General features: G+C 41.9%; 1 protein-coding gene across 2 annotated transcripts in view; it reads right to left on the minus strand.

Moving 5' to 3' along the window:
- LOC138595788 (enhancer of polycomb homolog 1-like) overlaps positions 1-16,133 on the minus strand; it is a 31,886-nt gene extending 15,753 nt beyond the window's left edge. Inside the window, exons 1-5 of one of the 2 annotated variants that reach the window (XM_069667211.1) lie at positions 15,869-16,133; positions 14,542-14,662; positions 2,699-2,858; positions 775-920; positions 102-308 (exon numbers count right to left, since the gene is read on the minus strand). In XM_069667211.1, coding sequence (XP_069523312.1) covers positions 102-308; positions 775-920; positions 2,699-2,798 — 453 coding nt within the window. In that variant the 5' untranslated portion in view covers positions 2,799-2,858; positions 14,542-14,662; positions 15,869-16,133. Of the gene's footprint in view, positions 1-101; positions 309-774; positions 921-2,698; positions 2,859-12,273; positions 12,740-14,541; positions 14,663-15,868 lie in introns of those variants that run through there. The other variant, XM_069667210.1, reaches the window with a different exon arrangement.
- Between the last annotated feature and the right edge of the window lie 7,679 nt (positions 16,134-23,812).

The following is a 23,812-nucleotide window of genomic DNA, read 5'->3' on the forward strand; positions in this document are numbered from 1 at the left end:
TTTTGTGCCGTGACGCTCTGGCTAAACAAAGGAACCAATTAGAGGACATTTTTCCAACTACTAGAGCAATATTTTAATGCATCAGCCCCAAAGATTCCTACTTTTCTTGTCTGCATCTTCTCCGTCCGTCGACGGAAGGCCACATAGGGGTCGCTGGTGCTAGAGCCGTCCCTCTTCTCCTGCTTGACGTTGGGGATGAGGGAGCCCCCCTTGCAGGTTTTCCTCTTGCGGCTCCAGTAGTCGAACACTTCCTTGATCAGCTCGTCGTCCTCCTTCAGCAGCAGTTTGGCTTCTTGGAGACTGACGAGCTGAGGAGCAACGTAGGTGAGATCGTGTCAGGTCAGAGCCACAGGGCCGCATGTATAACCCAGATATTAGCAAGCTCAAATTATCTTAAACAATTCTAAACAATACAAAACAAAGTTTCTGGCTTTCGGCAGTGTTCGGAGGAGACTTATGCCTTCAGGCACAAACAATACTTCTGAGTTTTGGCGGTTAAAAGAATTAAAATAGCCTAGTTAGAATAAGAACGGACTCCATGCAGTAGCTTGAAGTAGAAAATGCAGTAGCTCTCTGTAACTGTTGAAGAAAATCAAAGGTGAAGGAAATGGTCAACCTCTCAAATAACTAAATTACAAGGTAATAACTAGGATGTTATTTCACTGCAGAGTAAAGCACAGTCTCCCTGTGGGTTTATCTTTTCCATGTAACGCAGAGACAGAGGTGTGTTTGTGCAAATACGCTGCCAACGAGTATCCCCCCCCCCCCAAATACCTGCTGTCCGCTGCCTTTCTCCAGCCGGTCTATCATTTCCTCAAACTGCAGGGCTGTGATTTCCATTTTCTTCTTCAGCTTATTCACAAAAGTCTCATCCTCCGAATCCAGGTCGTAGTCTGGCTGCTCTGTGTCCAAACTGAAAGCTGTGAGATGGAGAGGAGTTGGTTACCGAACAGAAGGAAGCGTTAATTCAAATGCTTCACACAGCATTACTTGCTGCACTGTGCACTTATAAAATCATTTTAACATATAATGCAGTGTCATTACCAGCAGTACACTTCAGGCAAAGTCAATAAATACAAGCCATGGAAAGCAGAAGCTTTTATCTTCAGACAACTGCTGCCCAAACTTTTATCATGACAAAGCAGTGTGGCTCTGTTTACTTCTTCACCAACTCAGTGACGCAGAGCTTCAGGACATAAAGCAGCATGCAGGCTGGGAACTTAACCAGCCACTTGCTCATAAATGTTGCCTGGGGCTTTGGGTTTTTTGCCATACCAATGAGTCTGGCCAGAATCTGCAGCCATGGCCTGGAGATTCTCCAGACAATTACACATTAGTCTGGTAAAAATGGAGAAGTGGCTGTCAGTTGTAATCAATCAGCTACTGGGTAAAACAAACGCATGCTTACTGCACTGTCACCATGAGAGTGCCACTAAACTAAAAACATTTAGCCCAACTGTCAAAACCTGAAGCTACTGGAAAGTATGTAATGCTCACTCTCAATGCTCCGTATTTAACTGTTAGCAACACGTAAACCAGAGAGACAGATATGTTTAGTGGCTCTGTTTCTGTTATCTAACATAAACAGGGTATCTAATGGCTGCAGTGTGCAGAAAGCAAAGGGATATATGCTCCATAATAATGTCATATTTTTGTTGAGAGATACTTCTCTGTAGTGACGTTTAGTTCTTACGTTTACAGACCTCCTCCAGTGAAAATCAAGTGTTTAACCTTGTAAACATCTCCATGTGGTGCTTTTCATGTGCTACAACACATCAGGGACAAAATAAGCTCCATGGCTGGGCCTGTCTGCTTTTAAACTGCAGTGTACCAAGGACAGGCTGAGCAACACGTTTTCAGATAGGCAGGTTTGAGCAGAGAATTTTATATGTCTTAAAAGCATGACAGGAGCAGATCTTTAACGCCATTCTTTCTAAATGAACTCGTACAGGAACCGAAAAGCAAACCACACTCGCACAGACCGCATACAGCTTCATGACACTTGACCAGAGTGCACTGGTCTGTTTGCAAACTACTTGCACAGAAGGATGTGTGAAATTTCAGGCAATAACACTTGCGAGTACAAAACTTTTATTTTTGGTTATAACTTCTTATTTCACCTGTATCTGTAAGCCAAATTCAATTCCTGAACGAGCATGCTGCCTGTCAGTCAGTGTAATTGACAACACGCAGGCACCAATAACCTACTGACCCCTATTTTCCATCACCACTGGAGACTGCTTGCAGACATTTTCTAAAATCACACATCTGCTGTCAGAGCTTCAGGGGAAAATGCAAAACACAACATGTGTCAAGACAGACATATAAATGTCCCCTTTCCACGTGACTCCTGCCACACCATGGTGTTTAATTATCCACACAGGGTAGTAAATTGTAGTTTCCCACATGGAGATTTTAAATAAAAATCTAGTAATATTATTTGGCCCATGATCTGACACAAATGAGGCCTGCTTTATTAACAGCCAGTTGGAAAGACTTTACATCCACAGTAATATCTATCTGCTCCACAAAAGCCAAACTCACACACTCACAAATCTCTCAATCGGCAGCATAAACCCTCCGAAACGATCAGACAGCAACCCTGTGCAAGTACTACTACGGCAACAACATCCCCGCCACGTGCTCGCAGACCACCAACACAGCTCAGAGGATAATCCTTCAGCAAGCAGCTACTCACGCTGTATGTGAATAAGCTGCTTTGGCATCTTGAACTCTCCGGGGTAGAGGGACTCGTAGTGCGTGATGTTGCGCTCTGCCTCTGGGACGGGAATAACCATGTTGTCCCGCTTCTCGCCGTATACCTGCTGCGCCGAGATGGCCCGCTGGAGATGGTGCTCCTGGAAGACAGAGAGAAAAGAGATGTTTAAAATAAGATTGTTTTCAATTTAGAGACACGTGCATTTATTTTCTGCAATACATATAGTGCGAAAAATACAGGAAGTTTCACAAGATCGATGCATCTGTGTGTAAAGACAGATCTCGATGCTGCAGGTTATGCGTGTGCCGTTTGTCGAGCGTTCCAAACCTCAGGACTCAGATTAGCCGCCTAACGGCAACTTCTTAAAACCAAGCTGACCGTCCTATATTGCCTGTGACTCACGCATCTCTATACAGTATGGGTACTACAAGTGTATCCACTATATGGATCAATCAGTAGCTCTGCGAGTAGTCAGCGTATGAAGCAAAAATGCACCAGGATGAGATGCGGTTGATAACAGGAATATGTGCAATGAAAAGCTGCCTTGTGTAACTGAACGCCTTCCAAGAGCATTCAGGTGACATAATCTGAGACAGCATGGCCTGCATGTTTACAGGCAGGTGATGCACTGCATGCACATAACTCTGTAATATCAGATTTTATTGTATTTTTGTAATTGCCTGGGCATCATGTATCCTGCATTGTAACTATGCATGTGTTCACATTAAGATGTGCATTGCAACACACACAGTGCAGCCCTTCTCTGCAGACTTTTTCCTTGATTTAGTGTATTTTTATACCAGACATACTCACATTAGCATGGCAAAGTAAATGTCTGACTCATCCACCAGTAGACAGAACCTGCTCTTAATAAATCATATTTGAGTACATTGATATGCATTGACAAATTGGTCTACTGGGCTGTAATGGGATGAGAACAAAAATGAGCAAGATTAATTAAGTTGGTGGGGGGAAAAAAACCCTGTTGCTTCATCAGTTTAATGAATTTCCCATTTGTTGTTTCCGGATACACTGAACACAGTCCCTGTCAGAGAGGACTGATAACCACAAAAAAACCCCCACAGAAATATCAGATTACCAACATTAAACTTTACAGCATAACAAAAGCTTGAGGCGCCAGCACAATCAAAAGGGAAATTACATCTCACATTAGAGGAGATCACAATCCCAATCTCTCATCACACTAGCAGGACAGTTTATTAGCACACAATGTTGCAGAAACTGTGTGGGGAAAGTAGTTTTATAATGTAACGCTTCAAAAATTTAACAAAAGGACATTTATGTTCTGTTTTTGCATCTGTCCAGAAGCATGTGGGGGGAAACTGCCCATGAAATGAGTGCAAAACCTGACTGCAAACATCCCAAAAACAAAGCACTTCAAAACAGGATAGGGCCACTAATATTCTCATGAATCCTTTCAAATTCCTTTAGTGCATATCTTCCAATGTTTTTCCCCATTTTTTTCCATTAATTATAATATGTTTGGACTTGTCAAATGAGGCTTTTTGTAATTTTATGTGAAATCATCACTAGGGATTTTTTTCCAATATCCGATGTCGATATTTTCCAACCCTTTTTGCCGATACCGATATATTAGGCACGTTTATTCCCACCTAATATGCAAAGAACGTCAAGTCTCCCCTGTAGTGAAATTGATATCATGCCTACTCTTTTTGTAGTGGCCCACTGGCAGATTCTTGTGTTTGCTGATTAAATTTGTAGTATTGAAAGGATGAGATTTGGCCCCTCCGATGCTGAGCAAAACCTTGCTGTCCGTTCTGGAAACTTCGAAAAACTGCCATACCAAAGACATCTTCTTCATGCTAGACGGAAGTGCATGCAGGGCGCACACACTCGTGCAGAGTTAATGTCGCAGCATTACGTCAAGCATTTTCGGGGAATAATAGATTCTGATAACGTGCTGATAACATTGTGCATCCCTAATCGTCACAGTTCTCAATGCTTGTTCTCAGACCTGAGTCATCAGTAGAAGAATGGTGTAGGATTGTGGTGATGAGCGGAGCTGCCTTTAACATACAAAGAGAATCAGCAGTTGTGCTGGTGTGTCAATCCACTGCGAGTACAAAGAGGTGAGATTCAGTCAGCGTAGTTGCACTTCAAAGCAGCCGAAGACGTCATTTAGGCCCTGCACAGGTAACCCTGCAAACGCAACGATGACTCACTGTTTTCATTTGCTGCAACACCGAGCTAGAGCAAGACACAAAGTTGGTCTGAAAGGAAAAAACTTTACAAAAAAGCTGTTGCGCATTCTGAGCCACGGGCTTGTAGAGGAAATACCTGCAACTTTTTCCATCAGCAAAGCTGGTACGACTAACTTCTTGGGAAAGCAAACAAGGCTGTTGCAGATGAGTCACACAGTTTGACTCTTGAACTCAGTAAACACAGAATGTTTTTACATTATGTAATCTGATGCAGTCACCTACAATTGTGATGCAAACAAGAATCCCACACCAACGTTGCTCCCTTTTGTCAATGACACACACCTTTTCAACTATGCCCGAACAATAGATTACACATAACCCAACAAACCTAATGTTGAATGCCTAGTAAAAACAATGTGGATGCAGTAGGCTATATACAAATCTGGGTTTTCCCTTACTTTGTAGAAGATTTATTTACAGCACATAAGCCAAATGAACAGAAAAAAACAATACCACAATGTTTTGGTTTCATTTACGGGCATGCTTCTGTTCTCTGCTATGTGTTGGTGTTTCAGCTCCTCCACAAAACACAAACACAGGACATCATCGCGCTGAAGAGGCCCTCAGAGACGTCAAAAGCTAAGTTCAGTCCAAAGATTTGCAACAAACCAAACCATTTTAACGTTGCAGGAAACGGTTGTAGAAGTGTAAACTGTTGATGCCGTCGCATCTCAGCTTGACAAGTCACCAGTGGTTGGTTTTAAAAAGCAAAGCACGGCAATGCTTTGAACAGCCAATCAGGGTTTCTTCATCAAAGTCATGACATTTTGAATATTTCTTATGGAATTCTTTGACACTTTCTGATGACAAAATGAGCTCAATTTATATACAGAAAAACTAAAAGCATAAGGAAAGCAGAATTTGGGAACAATACAATGGAATCTGGAAAACAACTGCTTTTTCTGGCTCATTATTTAAGCCCTAAAAATAACATCTGCATCAAAGACATTGCAGCTTATGACAAATGCATGCTCACCCTGTAGCACACTGTCTTTATAGGGCTGCTCTCAGCGGTTGATGCAACAGATGGCCAATCCAGTCAAACTGACTGAGGCCCATCTTGCTATAACAAGTACTTTTACAGGGCTCCTACTCATTTTGCACACTTATTTTCACAGCCACAGTATCCTAGGTGGATGTTGAGATATGGGTCAGTGCTTAATGGCACACTTATTACAGCGTGCAACACGACCATCAACAAAGCCGTGTCTGTGCATCTTTAATTTTCATTACTCGAAAAAAAACTTGCACACTTGCGTGGGAGTTTTAAGTGGTTAGGGACCTTAAGGATAATCCAAAGCCATGAGCAGCTCTGCGTGGAGTAACAGGAGAACCGCATCAGAGCTGTGAGCTGGCATGAAAGGGCACAGCGTGTGTCCAGAGCTGAACCATCTGCCTCTGGTAAGCTTATCAACCAGCCCAGTGTTGTACACTTTCTCTACAAACCAATACACAAAGCAAACAGCTTATTCTGTTTCATGGACCATGTTGAATTTAACCTTCAGGGCCTTGGGACTACAGAGAAAGTGCTCACACAACATCCATCAGCCACTGCTTGTTGGTGGCTCTAAATGAGCTTTGGATATAAACATACACCTACCACAAACAAACTGCCATCTAATCACAAACCACTACTAATTTGTCACCAAGTAAGCTGGCTTGTTACTCTAAAGACGACTGATTTTGGTTAGTGAACACCCCTAAAATCACAGGTTTTGGATGAAAACAAAGTGCCGTATTTGCCTTCCATTGTTACAATGTGTGCAGACTGTCCAGCCAAGCTTGTTGCACAGCCTTGTCCACTTCCCACAAATACACAACCGCCTGCAATTAGCTAAGAGTTTCGTGTGAGCCTGCATTTAACAACCCCTTGTTTCACCAGTCTGAAAGTGCAGAAGCTGTGGTTCTTTGTCCCACGATCACACAGCAACATTATACTTTAAATGGAAAAAAATAAGCTCTGAACAAACACTTGAGTTGCAATAGCATTCTTGCAATTCCCTCAGCTCTCTGTGCAGCAGTTTCACAGATGAAAACACAGCAAAATGTGTTGTATTTGGAGCCTTCTGCCAGCCTCAACCAAGGATTATAAGCAAAAGCTGCTGCACATTACTCTAAAAGGGAACTGTGTCTTTATCGCAATTTGTATTGAGGTTAATGTGTGTAGAAATGTCTCACTTGAATTCACACCTACAAGTTCTGTCCAAATCACCCAACTTCCTTCTGTGGGAGGAAACCAATCCTACATGCAAACTGACACGGAACCTGACCTGGCAGTCGATTCAGAAAGGCAGGAACTTTCTGCTTCCTCCAACAACTTAGCCTCCATGTTTTTAAAGACTACAAGTTTTTTTCCAAACCTCCATAAATAATGTATGCAGCACTTCTTGAGAGACAGCGACTGGCAAACACATGGAAAGATAACCGATTTATGAAGGAGTTGGAGCTAAGCCATTTAAAGTCTTTGAACTAATGCTTAAAGTAATAATCTCAAAGATTTTCCTTTAAATAAATGTCTGTTTTGATGGTGTTTGAGCCTATGGCCCACTGATGAAAGCCGTTGCATTATCACAGACTGGGTGTCTGTGGCAAAAACCGCAAACAGCGCCCAGTTAGCGACACGTTTCCATCACCCAGAAGTGTTTAGTCTGCCAGAGAGGGTAGGCGGAGCTAATGCAACCGACACACTTTTGTGTAAAGTGGCTGTTTTTCCGGTCTCTACAAGTGTAGCGAGTAAACAGTAAACTATTAAGATTGAGGACTACAGATACAACTTCAAAAATAAGTGAAAATTCACAAAAAAGAAACAAATTTGACGCTTCTGCGAAAAAGGACAGCGAGGAAAATCAAGAGTTACAACCAGAGCCAACCGTGAACGTGAAGTGTGCACCCACAATAAGTTTATCACCATATGTGCCGCTAAAGAGAACAAAAATTAGATCTTGCACCACCATTACCACTTTAACCAACATATGAAGGGATTTGTCCTCTCATGGAACTTGCCAAAAACATCTTTAAAAACACACCCTTTCTGAACCCCGCTGTCTGACATGCTGATGAACCCTGAGCTTTGAGAGTTAAGAAACCAGCATGAAGAGTGAGTGTGCGGATCCAATTAAACCTGAGCCTGGCCCAGACCGGCCTTTGCACGCGTCTGCAGAGGATATCAGCTTGGCAGATTGTGGCACGCTACCCCAGGCTGCCTCTGACCTAAAGATATCCTGATCTTTCGCAGCTGTGATCCAAACAGCCACGGTTCACAGTCTAGGATTTCCTCTCCTGAGGAATCGGGTGAGTGGGGATAAAGGGCTTTTGTGAATGGCACATAGGAACAAATATTCAAGGATATTCTCGGAGGTCTTACAACTGTCAGTGTGTTGGCGGTAGACATTTCTGGGAAAGCTTAATTTTTAAACGTCTGGCCATGCTGAAACATAAGGATGTCTATTTTATCTACCCAAACCAAAGAATTGGAAGAGAAGAGAGCTCAAGGACACTTTCTGCAATTGAACGTTAATGCTGGCAAAGATGCAAAAAGCCCAGGAAAGGCAGAAATTAAACAACCAACTTCTCTTCTTTCTACTCCACATATTCCGGGGCTGCTGAGACTTCACAGTAGCAGTGCAGCTTTCCTTCACGGCCACAGATGCAGATAGGAGAGACAAATGAATATCTATTTTTCACGGCACCACGCGCTCCTTCCATTAAATGTTCCCGAGGAAAATAGATGACTCCAATAAAAGTTGCCATGGCAATGAAAGTGTGGCCTCCAGCAGGTGTTTTCAGCTCAGGGAGGAGAGCAACTCTTGAGGAAGGCAATCTGCTCAGCGAGCCAAGGCGTACACCCCGTCTAAAATACACACTACGAAGAAGACAAACAAGCAGCCAAAAAAACACAAGACGTGCTACAGCAACACGCTTTACAGCTAACACAACTCAGACAGAAGATGTGACAGGTGTTTTACAACATCTATAATCAAAAAGGAATCAATGGTGCATAAACTACCATAAAACCAAGTAGCAAAACATCCTGTTGATTGTGCCTAACAAAAATTGCAGCGTGATGTGCATTATTTCTGCATGCTTTTCCTATTCACTAGAAGATAATAAACAACTGCAATACAATCTGCAAACAACGTGCATATTTCTGAGATATTTTTTTTATTTCTTGTGTTCTTCCTACATTGCAGACATCGACGACAATATAGGCATAGCCTTTTAAGGACAATGGTGAACATGCCGGGCGTGTAGCCGGTGGTTAGCAATCAGCGACTTCCAATCAAGACGTCTGTTTCCGATGCTGCATTGTTTACAGAAAAATAAAGTTTTTCCTTTTGATTTACTTTAATTGACAGGTCTTTGCCTGAAATTTCAAGGTCATGATGCAGATCAGTAAAAAGTAAAAACAAAGCTTTGTCAGGTCTGTCCTCAAGAGGAGAAGAAAACTACTTTTAAGGAGGAAGTCGGGAAATCTAAACACTGAACGTCAAGTTGAATTTTTGATTTAGAGCAGACTGTTTGCTGAACTTACTGTAGATGTCTGTTTATAGAGATAAATAGGAAGCTAAATCATTGCCAGATAGCAGCTGATGGGAGCCGGGATGTCATTACGCCGCATTATGTTCCGCCTGCTTTTGCTCTCCACACGGACTGTTGTTACTCGGACTACAAGCGTAGCACAAATGGAAACCAGAACACTCATCCCTAAAATCCACGTCCCTGCCTTCAGATTCTACATTTCTATGTAAAATCTGTAAATAGAGATTACTCAAACTGAAACCGTACAATAGCTCCCTTTGATTGCTGAAAAACTACTCATTCAGTGCAAACGTAACAATTTCAGACTCCCTGATTAGACGATTGGACAAAATGTTCTTATCAGCATCTGTCATGGCAACTGTGTAGTGCTTCTGCAAAATGCAATATACTGCAGCAACACAAAGCCTTTAACTGAGCAAACACTGATGTGATGTTTGCTGAAAAAAAACACAGATTTAAGTGAATGAAGCACCACATTTCCATTAGCTCTGCAACTACTGATTGCGCATAAATTGTGCTTTTATGGGTTAATTATTTCTGTCCGGTTTGATGCAATGAATGCTGATGAGGCTGACATACAAACGCACTACTTTAGTGAAAGTCGGCGTCCATAAGCTACAGTATTGGCGTTCAGCTGACAGGTGTATCTGTTAAGGACTGCCTGCCTCACATCAAGATCACTAAATCTGCCAACTCGCTCCTTAAATTGACGTAATTCTCAGGTCACCATGCGGTCACTCAGTCACCTCACAGCGCAGCGACGCTCCATTGTTGCTGGACAGGAAGTGGGTCAGGGAGCTAAGCCATGCACAGCCTTGTAGTAAAACTGTCCTCTTTATCTCTTCTGTCACTCTGTTATGTAATGCCGCTGTGTGTGTACAGTAGGTGGGGGAGGAAGGATTTCTGCTGACTTTGCAGGGGCCCCATAATGTGCTCTCCTTGTGTTTGTGTCTGCTGAGGCGTCTCGGCGGCAAAGAGTGGGTCTCCTGACGGAAAAATATTACGCAGAGCAGGCCAGGAGGGGTCATAAACACCAGCTAATACACTAGCAATTAATACCGCTCTACGACCAGCTACAACAATCACTATCAACTGATGACAACATAAACAAGCAAAGAAAATGTAAAGCAATTCAAACGTAAATGTGGAGAGTTAGTTAGGCAAGCCAATTCTACAGTATGATAAGCAGAAGAAAGCAACCGTATTTGACTTAAACTGATAATGAAAGGTCTATATCTGAGCTATATTTAACCTGACAAGCTTGGGTTCAAATAGGTTACAATAATGTGGCTTTACAAAATCTGTCTGTATGCTCAATGCTAATCTTATCTATATTTAAAGCTGATTTGAATGCGCGTAATATCTAATAATACACTACTTATCTCAAGAGTAAACAAACAAGGATGTAGCACATATTCCACAAGCTAAACAAATATTTAACAACCTAACAATCACTCAAACATGTACCTCATCTGTAGGTAAACAATGGCTCATAAGGACAATATAAACGATACAATGTCACGTTTTTATGCCCCTAAATTATGGAAGTCTCGATATCAAAACGGCAAGCTCTGTCCCTATTTTTAAAAGGAAATTAAAGAGTTTCCTTTTTAATTTGCAGTAATTTTAAAGGCCAATGTCCTTATCATTATTTTAAAACAAAGTTTTATCTCTGGTATTTATTTTGTGATAAACTTTTTACTGTTTTTAAAGTATTGATTTCTAACGTTTTCCTGGATACTGTAGTGATTTATTTTTTATTCACGTTTTTAAAATTCGTTTCTATTACTTTCTACTTCCTTCTTTTAGTCTTTTAAAACTGTATTTATTATTGTCAATTTCTTTTCTATTTTACTGTTTGTTCCTTTTTGAAGCACTCTGGTTGCATGCTTAGTAAGGTGCTATATAAATAGATAACGTGGAGTTGTAAGTGCATCACGCTAACTGAGCCTGACTTTTAAAGCAGATTCACAATGAGGTAAACAAACCACACTGAAATGACTGCCTTGATCCGTTTCTTTGCTCTTGAAGACACTAATGTAGCAATTTGGCAGCCCGTTTCACTTTACATTAAACACAGTTTAAATATGGCTGCACTAATCAACACTCCCATCATTTTGTATCCGGAGACTAAACAGATGTCACGCTGAAATTATGAATGAGGCCGCCTCTTGAATAACACTACCACGGACATACCATACATGTCATAACACATTATGATTCCATTGTATTGTGCAACTCTGTGTCTGTATGTTATTATCAAATGAAAGGCAGATGTTTTCTTCCTCCCTGCTCCGCCGTGTGCAGGCAGTGTGCAGCACACATGGCAGACTCTGGAGCTGTCAACACGCTACACCTAGCTGTCAAACCGGGCTGGGGGGGCTCAGTGTCTCCCCCTGGCATTCGTTCACGGAAAGTACACAACGTTCAAGGCCTGTCCCCGCTCGCCTTCACCGAGGAGAAAGTCAACAAAATGGTGGAACTGAAACAAGTCACGTGACTTCTTTGTGCTTTCGGGCTCAATTTCAAGCAAAACAAATCGACACAACACGGCTAACGAACCCAATACCAAACCGCTGTAACCTTATAAAAACACCTGTGGTAGAATGGGGTGGTAAAATTCAGTATTCATCGAGCTCCGTCGTGTGCACGAAAAAGCAGATATGGCGGCCATTTTGCACAAGCTTGCGCAGGAAACATAGCAGCGCCCCTCGATATGAAAACACCGCCAAATACATCCAGCACCAGTCGGGCAGCAATAAAAAAACATACCGATTCCTCCTCTTTTTCCATCCCAGTTGGCATCTGCGGCACTGCCCGGTTGATCGAGGCATACTCGTGCAGGTCCGGCAAATCCTCGCAGCGGAAGACGGGCAGAGGCTTACTAGCATCCAGCGCCCGCGCCCGAAACGACAATTTACTCATTTTTATATTAAAAGATGCAGCATAAATCTATTTGATCTGCTAGGAATAACAGCAGGTCTGCCTCGAGTTCTCATGGATGAATCTGTGACGGTCTCTAGGAGTCAGCCGGTCGATTGAGGGCAGGCTCGGGTCCGTAGCAGCGCGAACAGAGCCGGGCAGGCCCGGGTCTCGGTCGCTCTCTGTCGGTCTCTTTTTTCCTAGGCTCCGCTGTTCCTCCCCGGTTCAATACGCCATGGCCAACATGGCGGACATTACAAACTCATGCAGCTCACCGCTCGCTCCGAGCGGCCCAACCCCCTCGATCACACAAACAGCCATTCCCACGCAGTTTTGCACGCGTGCGCGCTCGCGAGACCCTTGGGGTGCTAGGGGAAGGAGGGAGGTGTGACGACGGTGGGGGCGAGATGCTGGATGCTGATGAAGGGATGTGAACTTCTCAAGCTCGGGATGTTCTCGTCCTATAATACGCCAGGCTGATGCTGACGTACTAAAAACATATTTATCCTCCATTTAAAAAAAGAAAAGAGGCTAAAAAAAAAAATCTAAAACTGAACGTCTGTCTGCCGCACCACATCATTAAAAAATATTATATTTCTAGGTAAAACACTTTAACCACTCATGACCAGACTACGTGACAGTGTTTTTTAGCCTTACAAGGACACAGAATATCAAACTCATGTCGTGTACTACAATTAATACAACTTAAAAAAAATAGGACACATGTTCCATCTATTCAAGGCTATTGTTTTGCACATATCGCCCCCCTGTGGTAAAAGCTCTTTAACACTTGAATTCTCTCACAAGTGAACTGTTTTTCCTTTAATGTCAATGTTTAAAACATAAAAACAGGGTTAGACAAAGCTAGAAAGGGGGTAAACATTTTGATCCCCAAAGACTGTACTGTCTTCTTTGCCATCCAACCTTTTTTCGCACAGAAATAAAAGGATCATACTTTACTTTTGTACAAATCATATACTTGCAGAGGGTTGTTTTGCAGTAAATATCAATAGTAAAGCAATGTTATGTTGGTTAAGGATGAGAAACGTAAAATAATATATATTTTTTACTACATTTAAATTGATTTCTTTTTGCTATTCCATGATGCAAACAGGACTGGATACCAGTAGTTGCTGAAAACTTGAAAATGGTTAAGCTTACTCTTAAGAAATTAGTATAATTATTATTTCCAAGATATATGAGGCTTTGCAAACACAGCCGGACTGAAAGTGACCCATTCTTTAGATTAAAAACAATCCTAAACAAGAACAGTCTTGCTCTTTAGTACAGAATATTACTGGTGTTTTGTTTTTTTTAAATGACAATGATGCTATGGTGTTATGTTTCTAATCGTGACTTTAAGCTACAGAAACCAAGATACACCCAAACAGGCAACAACGTTTAATTTGTCAATAGTCGCCTTTTGTGAACATGTGTCGCATGGTGGAGAAACTGGTTGTGCATCTGCTTATTAGATGACTTCTTCAGACAATATTGAATTTTCATCACCACAGGAGAGCAAATGTTTGTTTCAATCAAACTACTCTTGGTTACCTCACAGGAGTCACAAACTCCCAGACCTCACACTTTCTGAAGTGCTGAATAAGATTTGATCAGACTACGGTCTAGGTCCACTAAATAATATAGCCTGTCCACTTTTTATATTTAAGAGAGGAAGAAACTGTCTTAATTTGATTGATTTTTCCGTTTGATTTAAATGTGGCTCAAAAGGGTGTATTGTGTAAAGAAGGGAGACAAGCATCATAAATTGGTCACTAAGCCTACAGTACTCAATGCTGGCCCAAAGAAACAGGTTTATATATGCACAGAAATGCATTCAATAACTGTTAATTCAATATTAAATTCTGTGTAAAGCCTAATTGGCCAAAAAAAACAATGTTTCAAATTATAATTTTCCGCATTTCAGGCTTTAACACCACTAAGCTCAAGTACTTATGTTTCGACATACATATTCAACATCACAATACATCTGTGGATAAAGTTTGGCACTGCAACACACATGCTTAAAACAAGATAAATACAGGGACACAGTATGTGTAAATGATGCACAATTTCATGTTATATCTGAACAGAAAGAGATAAGAAATACAAAATAACCTGCAGGAGTGGGTGAGAATTCCTGTGGGCATGAGTGAATGATAGAGTAGTAGGAGGCTGACATGATAATCATCATCCATTTGGGAGCAGTAGGCTCACATCTGCAGACCATAATGAAGACCTGTGAAAAAGAGAGTGGAAAGAGAGACACACTTATTAATCAGTCAGACGATTTAATCGGCCGACATTAGCGGTTATATCGCTATTGGTGAATATATCCTTCGATATGCTCTGATATTAATATATGATATTTTTCAGAACATAAAACATATAAAAATACCTGGACAAGCATAAGGCAGTGTCGTTATAGGGCACTATATTCATGGCATATGCAGAGTATATGTTCTGAACAGTCCCATTAAAACATTAACAACAATTATTATTTGCATTTTGGAACATAAAACAGCAAATTTAACAACTTAAACTACTCGGTAAGCACTTGGCGGCAGGCATGATGGGAAATGAGGACGGCCCCTATTGCTGGCAGAGTGTGCATCTCATTTTTGGATAATATATATACAGTACACATATCTATCAGAATTTTTTAACTCCCTAATATTGGAATCGGCCCCAAAAATCCAGTATCGGTTGGGCTCTAAAAACATGATTAACAGTGTGCAATGTGCTCAAAATACACGGTTAATATGATCTATTAAAAACAGAGATGGGCCATGTCTCAGCATTTAATCTAACATTATATATTTTGTTCTACATTGGGGATTATTGCCAAGGTAATCTGAATTATGTGGGATCACTTGATAGACAATATGGAGCAGGATTTGACAATTACCCACAACACACACCCACATAAGCCTGATCAAGTTTAACTTGTGCCTTTCGGTTCTAAATTTATTCCATACGACCATGGTTAGTAATGTAGAACAAGTTTAGTTGCTAAAACATAACAGAGTGCGCATTAGTGCAAACCCACATATGGAAGAGTGGACGGGTAAATGGAAAATTTCACGACAGAAAAAGATGGTCAGAAATTATTTTAGCGAATGTGGTGGACAAATGAGCAGAAATACGAAGCGGATTACAAAGCAGCTTTTAACGGGTTTATCATCCGTCTCGAGGCATAAGATCACACACAGCTGTGTTTGCACAAGGAACAGCGACACCGAGGATAGCTGACAGGCTGCTAACGCTAGCTTAGCCCACTCACCCTGACCCTGCGCCATTTACCAGCCAGCTAACAGTTTGCGGACATACTGCCAGCACTTTTATTTGAACTAGCAACAAACTTATCCGCGGTTTAAATGCGTCACTTTCGACTCTCACCGAGATAACAAGGGTAAAACTAGCTAGAGTCGGAGTTGCAACTTACCTGCTGCTAGCAGAGCCACAGGGGAGGATGATGATGATGGCAGTTCTTCTCCTGGTTGTCATGCTAGCTCAATGCTAACGTTGTTTAGCTCCCTTCAGGACGCCTCAGAGGAAAACGATTCTGAGTGTTTTGTCTTTGAAAGTGCGGACAACTCACGAAGAGAGGTCGCTGGAGATAAAAGCCAGGGTAGGGAAAGTTATATCCTGTCGCTGAGGGTAAAGTTGGATAGTTTACTAAGGTTACTTCGACAAAAAAAAGATCCAAACTGACCACCAAGCCACTTTGCAGGCGGATTGTGATTGGAGGGTGAGTGCTACCAATCACCTGTGGAGAGCTCGAGGAGGATGAGCTCACTGGTCCCCCCGCCCACACAATAATAACAATAATAATAATAATAATAATAATAATACTAATAAAAATAATAATGGCCTTTAAATAATATAAAGTAATAATTATAAAAAACATAATATAAATAATAATGACACTGTTCCTGATTATTTTGAATTTTGTGGTTTATGTGGTAATACATGGTTTACTATGCATTTAAATACATATTGGAGATGGGTTTTTTTGCATTTCTTGGAGTTTCTTTCCCCAAGCTGTCACTCTCATGAACAGTTAACTTAGAATTCACATTCTCTGTAAATACCACAACCATCTACCTCTTGTATAACAACCTGTACTTGCACTGTTCATTGCACTATTGTCTCCCGTCTATTAGTGTTTCTGGTAATAAAAAATGTATATATATATTTATACATTTATTAATACTTTGCAATATATATTTGTATCCATAGGCCTGTATATAGTAGTTTTAGTTTTTAGTGTCTAAGTGTGTTACCTTGTCTAACTTGTCCTTGTTTTTAAGTTTAGTTTGTCAATTTCCGGTCTGTACTTTGAGAGCTAAGAAAAACCGGAGTCAAATTCCTTGTATGTGCCAACATACTTGGCCAATAAAACTGATTCTGATTCTGAAAAGATCCAAGGAAGTGTGAATTACTTGTTTTTTTTTTACAAAGATAACAATAGATCAAATTTAATCTTATATCTGCAGTTGTCAATTAAATTTAATTCATTAGAATAGACATCTTATGTTCTGTTATCTATTATTACACTTTCAGAGACTATTGTGTAACCAAATGTAACATTATAGACGCGTTGTATTGGGGTTTTTTTTTATATTATTGAATAAAATGCATATAATGTGAGCAGTCAGACTGCTGCCATGGCCTTTGTAGAATTCCAGTCATTGAGTTGTTAAATACATAGACACCAAAAAATGCAGCCACTAACCGATCGATACTAATGTCTTAAGCCACTCACAGTCCAACAAGTGATGGGATGAACAGCAACATGGTTGCAGTATTTGTTATGTAACTGTCTCCATGGCTGGTCACCTCCCTCCGCCTCCCCCTCCTCTCCTCCACCCATCTCTGCCCCTTCTCATGCAGGGCAGGGCTGCCTCTGAAGCTGTGATACTTTCACCACACATTTTTTATGATCAGACAAAGATGAAAGAGAATGCTGCGTAGTGGAAGCATATGGAGTCATTTTCTCTCTTGCTCCACCACCGCTTCCCACCACCTCCCACTGGCTGTTAAAGCTGCATGCACGCCTGCACAGTGACTCTGGGAGTGGAGGAGGCATCGCTATGATTAATATCGCTTTGCTCAACTCTCCCAGGAAGGTCATCAGCAGCCATCTGTAGGAAGCAGAAAAAAACCCTAATATCCATTTGGATTTGAACATCCCATTGTTTTTTTCTGCGCTTACGCGATTCAGCCCAGTGCTCCGGCAAAGTGGCTGGCACGTACACTGGCTGCTCTCTTAAAGTTGTACTCTACATTGCAACAGCTCCAGGCTGCAGTGATCAATTCACAGTTGTCTGTTCTAATGTATACGTGCAAAAAGTCAGACTTTCATATGAGTGTCCGAAAAAATATGTTGTCTGACTGTGTTGAACTGTAAATGAACGTGAAGTTGCTTCATCATTCCCAGCAGGATGACAGTTTCCTCTCCTCTCATCTAGAGGGCAGTGCACACCCATGCAAAGACCCGTGTCTCCAGTGGGATTACAATGCATAATGCAGAATGCACACCTCACTATCTCGTGCCTTCTGAGACTCAAGTTACACAGTTGAGCCCACTGTCAGCAAATATGTGTGCTTTTCCTGGCATATAGCTCACTAAATATTACACCATATGTAATAAGCTATTGTGGATTATAATAATGCAAGGGCATTGAGTTTGCATGTATCCAACAGACAATTATCATACAGGGGAGGCTGTTTGAGTTTGTGTGCGTGCAGCGCATGCAGGGAAGGAAAGAGTGGCAGTCAGGGTTGCATATTGAGATCAAAGGAGAGTAAGTCAGACATGAACATCCGAACAAGTTGGACCAACTGCTGACAACAGTTCAGAAGAAGGATGCTGTTTCATTGTGCTTCACAACAGGGACCCTGATAGGAAAGAAGATCTTATTCTATGTCAGTTGTTGTGATGGCGCTCCTGTAGATTGGGTCGTCCCTCTGCAACAGAGTGGAAACAAGAGTCACCCCATAGAGGAATTCTGTGACACATTTCTGATAAATTCAAACCTTTTTTGATTTTTTATAGTCATTTCACAATAAAAGGCTGTTATGACGTCTACGTAACCAATACTGCAATATGTAAATGCTGCCATTTGTTACATTTCTTACACCTATCCTGTGCTATAAATGTATTTTCCTACATCCTCCATATTGTTCCCAGTATGCTTTTGTTTTACAGTGTTAGTTGTCAAAATCCCCCTGCAGCAATGTCACCAATACAAATCCCTGTTTTTACAGCATAGCTTCTGACTAACGGGCGAATGACAGAAGGGTCCAGCCTCTGGAAGCAGACAAACTCCCTGCAGTCAGGGAAGCTGGTGAGTTGTTTCTACAGCAGCAACAAAGCCACACCCAGCACCACAACAGAGGCTGATAACACTGCAGTTATCGGGATCACTTTCAGACCTGACTGGCATCCCTGACACAGAGAGAGAGAGAGACAGAGAGAGAGAGAGAGAGAGAGATAGAGAGGAAGAGTTACTTATTGGAAAGTGATTTTTAATATTCAATCTGAACATTTACTCAAGATTAAATCAATCTGCTTGTTGAATGTCATGTTGGTTAGAAGTGCAAATGATGCTCCTCTTTCAAAACCGATCAGTCAAAATAGACGTTGCTTAGGGGTCATTTTGTGAGGTTGCAGAGGGAACAGTAGCTTTCACCTTCCAAAAAGGCACATTTAATTGGTTTAAAGACAAGTTTCTCTTTCGATGACATACTTTGTTATCACTTTGATGGTACACTGAAGACACATATTGAGGTTCCAATCTCTCAATAGCCTCTCACCTGATGACAGCTGGGATCAGCTCCAGCCCCCAATGACCCTCAACAGGATAAGCAATATAGATAAAGGATGGATGGATGTTCCTTACTTAATACGAAAGGCTTTAAAGTGGTAATTTTGAAGATCTCAGTTTCATTTTCTTTGGTGGCACCTATGGCGATAAGCGGTAATTACAGGAGCACACTTCCCAGATATCCAGACAGTGCTGCATGTGTGACGTCCACGGTTGGCTCCGGTTGTAACTCTTGATTTTCCTGGCTGACGGTTGCTTTCCTTTTTAGACTGTTTGCTTCATCTGAGCGTCAAGTTTGTTTCTTTTTCTTTGGATTTTCACTTATTTTTGAAGTTGTATCTGTAGTCATCGATCTTTTCTTTGTTTGTTCAGCCATAGCAGATTACTGTTTACTCGCAACATTTGCAGAGAGCGGAAAAGCAGCCGCTTAGCTCCGCCTACCCTCTCTAGCAGACCAACCACTGCTGGGTGATGGAAAACGCGTCACTAACTGGGCGCCGCTTGTGATTTTTTCCGCCAAAGTCGCACCAGACACCCAGTCTGTAATACTGCAAATGCAAAGGCTTTCATCAGTGGGCCCTAGGCTCAATCATCATTGTGTTACATGCAGCGATAGGTAGTGACTTAAAAGACATTTATTTAAATGAAAATCTTTGGGGTTATTACTTTAAATAAAGAAAATATAAGACTCAAAAAGCGGTTGTGGTTTGCTTGCGGTCTCGTCTTCACTTTGAGGTCGATATTACATAGAAAAATTCCCAAAAAGTGCACTGAAAGAATTTATTGCAGTCATAGAAATATGGCAAATCTGGTCTTCTTGCCTCTTTCAAAAGCTACCTGACCATTGACAGACTCTCTTTGTTCCCTCCTCAGCAGGAAGTGCACTCTGCAATCCCCCCAGGTCCTCTTCCATAAACCTATGAAGACCTAGAGAGGGGGCCCTGGTTTCTTAGACAACAGTCTGATCCTCAGAGTGAAGTTCAGGTGAGCACACCTCAGCTCACACTGCTTTGGATTCAAGCAAGAAGGCACTGCACACTATGTCGAAAATTTCAATAACCTCTTATCAAGCTTGGGAGACTGTTAAGTTTTCTGACTTTAAATAAGATAAAAGAGAAACAATATGAATTCAATGAAAGCTAACAGTGTACAAATCAGTTGGATGTCTGAATCTGCTGACGTCGTAGGCAATGATGGCTGATTGACTTTCATCTATCTCTCTACAAGAATTGTTTTAAATGAAATGAGATCAAATATTGGAATATGTGGCATGTATTATTTATGTTCAGTCGATAAGGCGCCTCTGAAAGCCGTCCTTTGCTCACAGCTGGAATGACTGCATTCAGAGAACAGCCCCATCGTAAGCATGCTGTCTTTTTCCTGCTCTTACGATAAACACTCTCTCTGTGTCCGCTGCACACTTCTGAAGCATTATCACACCGGCAGAGGTATGACTCAACCTCTCTCGACTTTGATCCTTCGCCCTCGCACAATGTTCCGACTCTCCTCTCGTTACAGCTGTAATAACAAATATCTGCAGCTCGATTCGTTCTTGAATAACCTGAAATCAAGCTTGTTAGCAAAATTGATGCCATCAAGCTCCTTCACCTACCTGCATGTGCCACACTTCAGACCCCCTGTGCCATCGCTGCATGAAGCACTGAGTGGGCGTACATCCCTTTGACACAGGCGCTCACACACGGGGCTCAGCAGGGCCTCATCCTCTTCACTGCAGCCTTGGGGCTTTATAATAACACGGGGTGGTCTTTGTGAAGCAGCCACGCTCTGAGTCGCTGTAGTGCTTACATTAAAGCTCACCTAGAGGGGAGGTGAGAATTCCTTGAGCACTATTATAATGCTCCACTAATGAGGTAATCATAATTAGCATTAGCGTAGCTTCAGCTGCTGATGGCCACATGCTAACAGCAGCACTTACACTGCTTACCACACACAGAGCGAGACACATGGCTACGGCGGAGATGCTGGACCACTTTCCTCATTAGCTTGGCTTGTGGTCCTTACAGTGTGAAATATCGGAGCTGCGTTAGCCTGGCGGCAACTAGCTGTTCTTCATAACAACCCCAGAGGTCAGTGCATGCAGTCAGTAGAGCAGTTAACCTCTTAAAGATGAGGAGGTGTCAGCAGGATATACACATGAGGCTAATGACCTTTGTGGGAGGGGAGTTTCCGCCTCACTTATATTGTATGCTTCTGCTATTATCTGCAGGATGTTGTGGGAGTTGCTGGAAAGCGTTCTGGCTGCACATTTTGGAAAGATGCTTCTTTTTTTAGCCTGCGGCAAAGCAACAATAGCCTCAACATATGAATGAACGTGTTTCTTGACAGCTGATTTATATACTACCCTTTCTAGCAACGGTTGTACAGAAGAACTGACGTCAAAGCAGAGATGCTTGAATTGGACATGGTCAGAAATAACTTCCTCTGATGGATGGAAGTAGTCTATGGAGAAGTAACCACTTTCGAATGATCACAGGATACATGTGAATGTTTAAAGAGGGGATATTATGCTGTTTCACATTTTTAAGACATATACATGTATAACATTTTACAATGCTGGATGTCCAGACTAAACGTGGGTGAAGTTTCAAATCTGTACTTAAAAGTATGTTGGAGTAATCCCCAGGCTTCTCAGCTCAGTCTGCAGGCTGCTGTGAACGCCAGGTTTCACACAGTTTTTTCTTCCATGCACTTTGTGACATCACAAATTGCAACCTCAGCAGGCTTCTGAGAGCTGGCCAATCAGAAGAAAGTTGGCTTGTAGGGGCGGGATTTCTTAAAGAGACAGAGCTGACCCCTTTTCCACCAACACGAACCATTCAGGGCCGGTGCTCGTGCTGGTTCGGAGCTGGTTCAACTTGCGAACTAACTCGGAACCAGTTTATTTTTCCACCCACTGGAGCCCGTGGAGGAGCCATGTCATGACGTCACTCTATACATGACCGCTTATCCCAGCAGCAACTTTCTCTCACGATAACAATGACGGACTACATGGTATGTTTGCCGTTGTCGCTCCTCTTTCCGAAATAGCATTAGATCCCAAAGACAACCTGTCCAACACATTTGTGCTACTCGTCATGCTTTCCATGGACGGTGACTTCTTATGAGAAGAAAGGTAATGATCCACCCATTTTTATTCTTAATAAGACTGAACTTAAGATGTTGTTAGCCTCTCTGCTAGCCCGCTAGCTCGATTTAGCTTGTTATTTAGCATCGATTAAACCGGTTGTCTATTAAACAAATCAGTAATTTTTTACTACCCTTATTTCCAGGGAGTGTACACGACACCAGAGTTCTTAAACACTCTCAATAGCATGATAGGACTGAGGTTAAAAATCAGCGAACTGGCCCTTTAACAAATCCTAAAAATAAAAGACCAAACCCAACAATGAAATAATCCAAGCAAGTATTTGTTAGTAGGTGAGATTGTTCTTTACCTCTTCTACAACTTTTTCTGTGACCGCAAAGATGATCTGGATGTTTCGTCGGTATGAGCCGCCAAAGGCCGGTCCTGACAGAGGGGAGACATGGCAGATGCAAAATGAAATGCAGGTGAGAATATATATGTGTAATCAGTAGTTAAGCACGCTCTCCCTCTTCCTTCCACTGCTGTCCTCCTCCTGTCCCTCCCGTATAACAACTCCTTCTATCACTCATTTTAGTCACTCTCCCTGACAGACTTTCCATTTAGTCCAAATAGATAAATAAGCACCATTCAGAGATGAGCCATACCTGCATCTCGCACATCAATTTTCAACCTTGGGGGGGGATCATTTATCCAGACAGAAATAGATAAATAATGTATCTATATTTACTCCACCTGTCAGCCGCCTGGACTGCAATGAGGTCAAGACATAACACTCTCGTGCATCTAATGAGAGAGCTACATGGGTGTTTAACACTCAGGGACAAAGACACACACAAGCAGGTAAATACACACACACTGGCCCCTACCTCGCGCAAACCCAGTGAGATTAAGAGATGAAAGCTCTGGTTTGGATTACTCCACAGACACTCCAGCTGTTTCCCATCAGGGTGTGCCTGTCAGCATCTTTTTTACCCGGGGAACTGTGCTGTTGATTCTGACCTTTAAATCACTGTCTTTGACTCCTGTCTGCTGCAGCCTGGACCTCTATTTCTCTGCTAGGATTGCAGACGGGAATCAATTTAGCACGCACTGCAATATCTGGTCCATAGGAAAAACATTGTATGCTCCTCGGGACCACAGCTACCTACTGCAAGCTACCAACAGAGTGAAAACACACACTGCTGTGATCCTTCCTTTGCTGCGATAAAGCTTTAGTCTTTGTCAACACAAGCTTGAGATATCGGCGAGTTATTTAAATCAACAAGGGTGAAGAACTTGGAAAATAAACTGACTGACATCAAGCTAACCAACCTTAAGTGCCCTCTCTAAAGTGCTAGCAAACATGTAGCCTAGCTACACAACAAAGAGCAGTGTTATCCTATTAAGCCTGTGTTTCTGTCCGCCTAATGAATATAAGTCAAAAAACTAAACTTTAACCTCTTAATTCACA

The sequence above is a fragment of the Semicossyphus pulcher genome, unplaced genomic scaffold, assembly GCF_022749685.1.
Source record: "Semicossyphus pulcher isolate SPU_LCO1_2020_fin unplaced genomic scaffold, fSemPul1.0.p SCAF_18, whole genome shotgun sequence".
Lineage (NCBI taxonomy): Eukaryota > Metazoa > Chordata > Actinopteri > Labriformes > Labridae > Semicossyphus > Semicossyphus pulcher.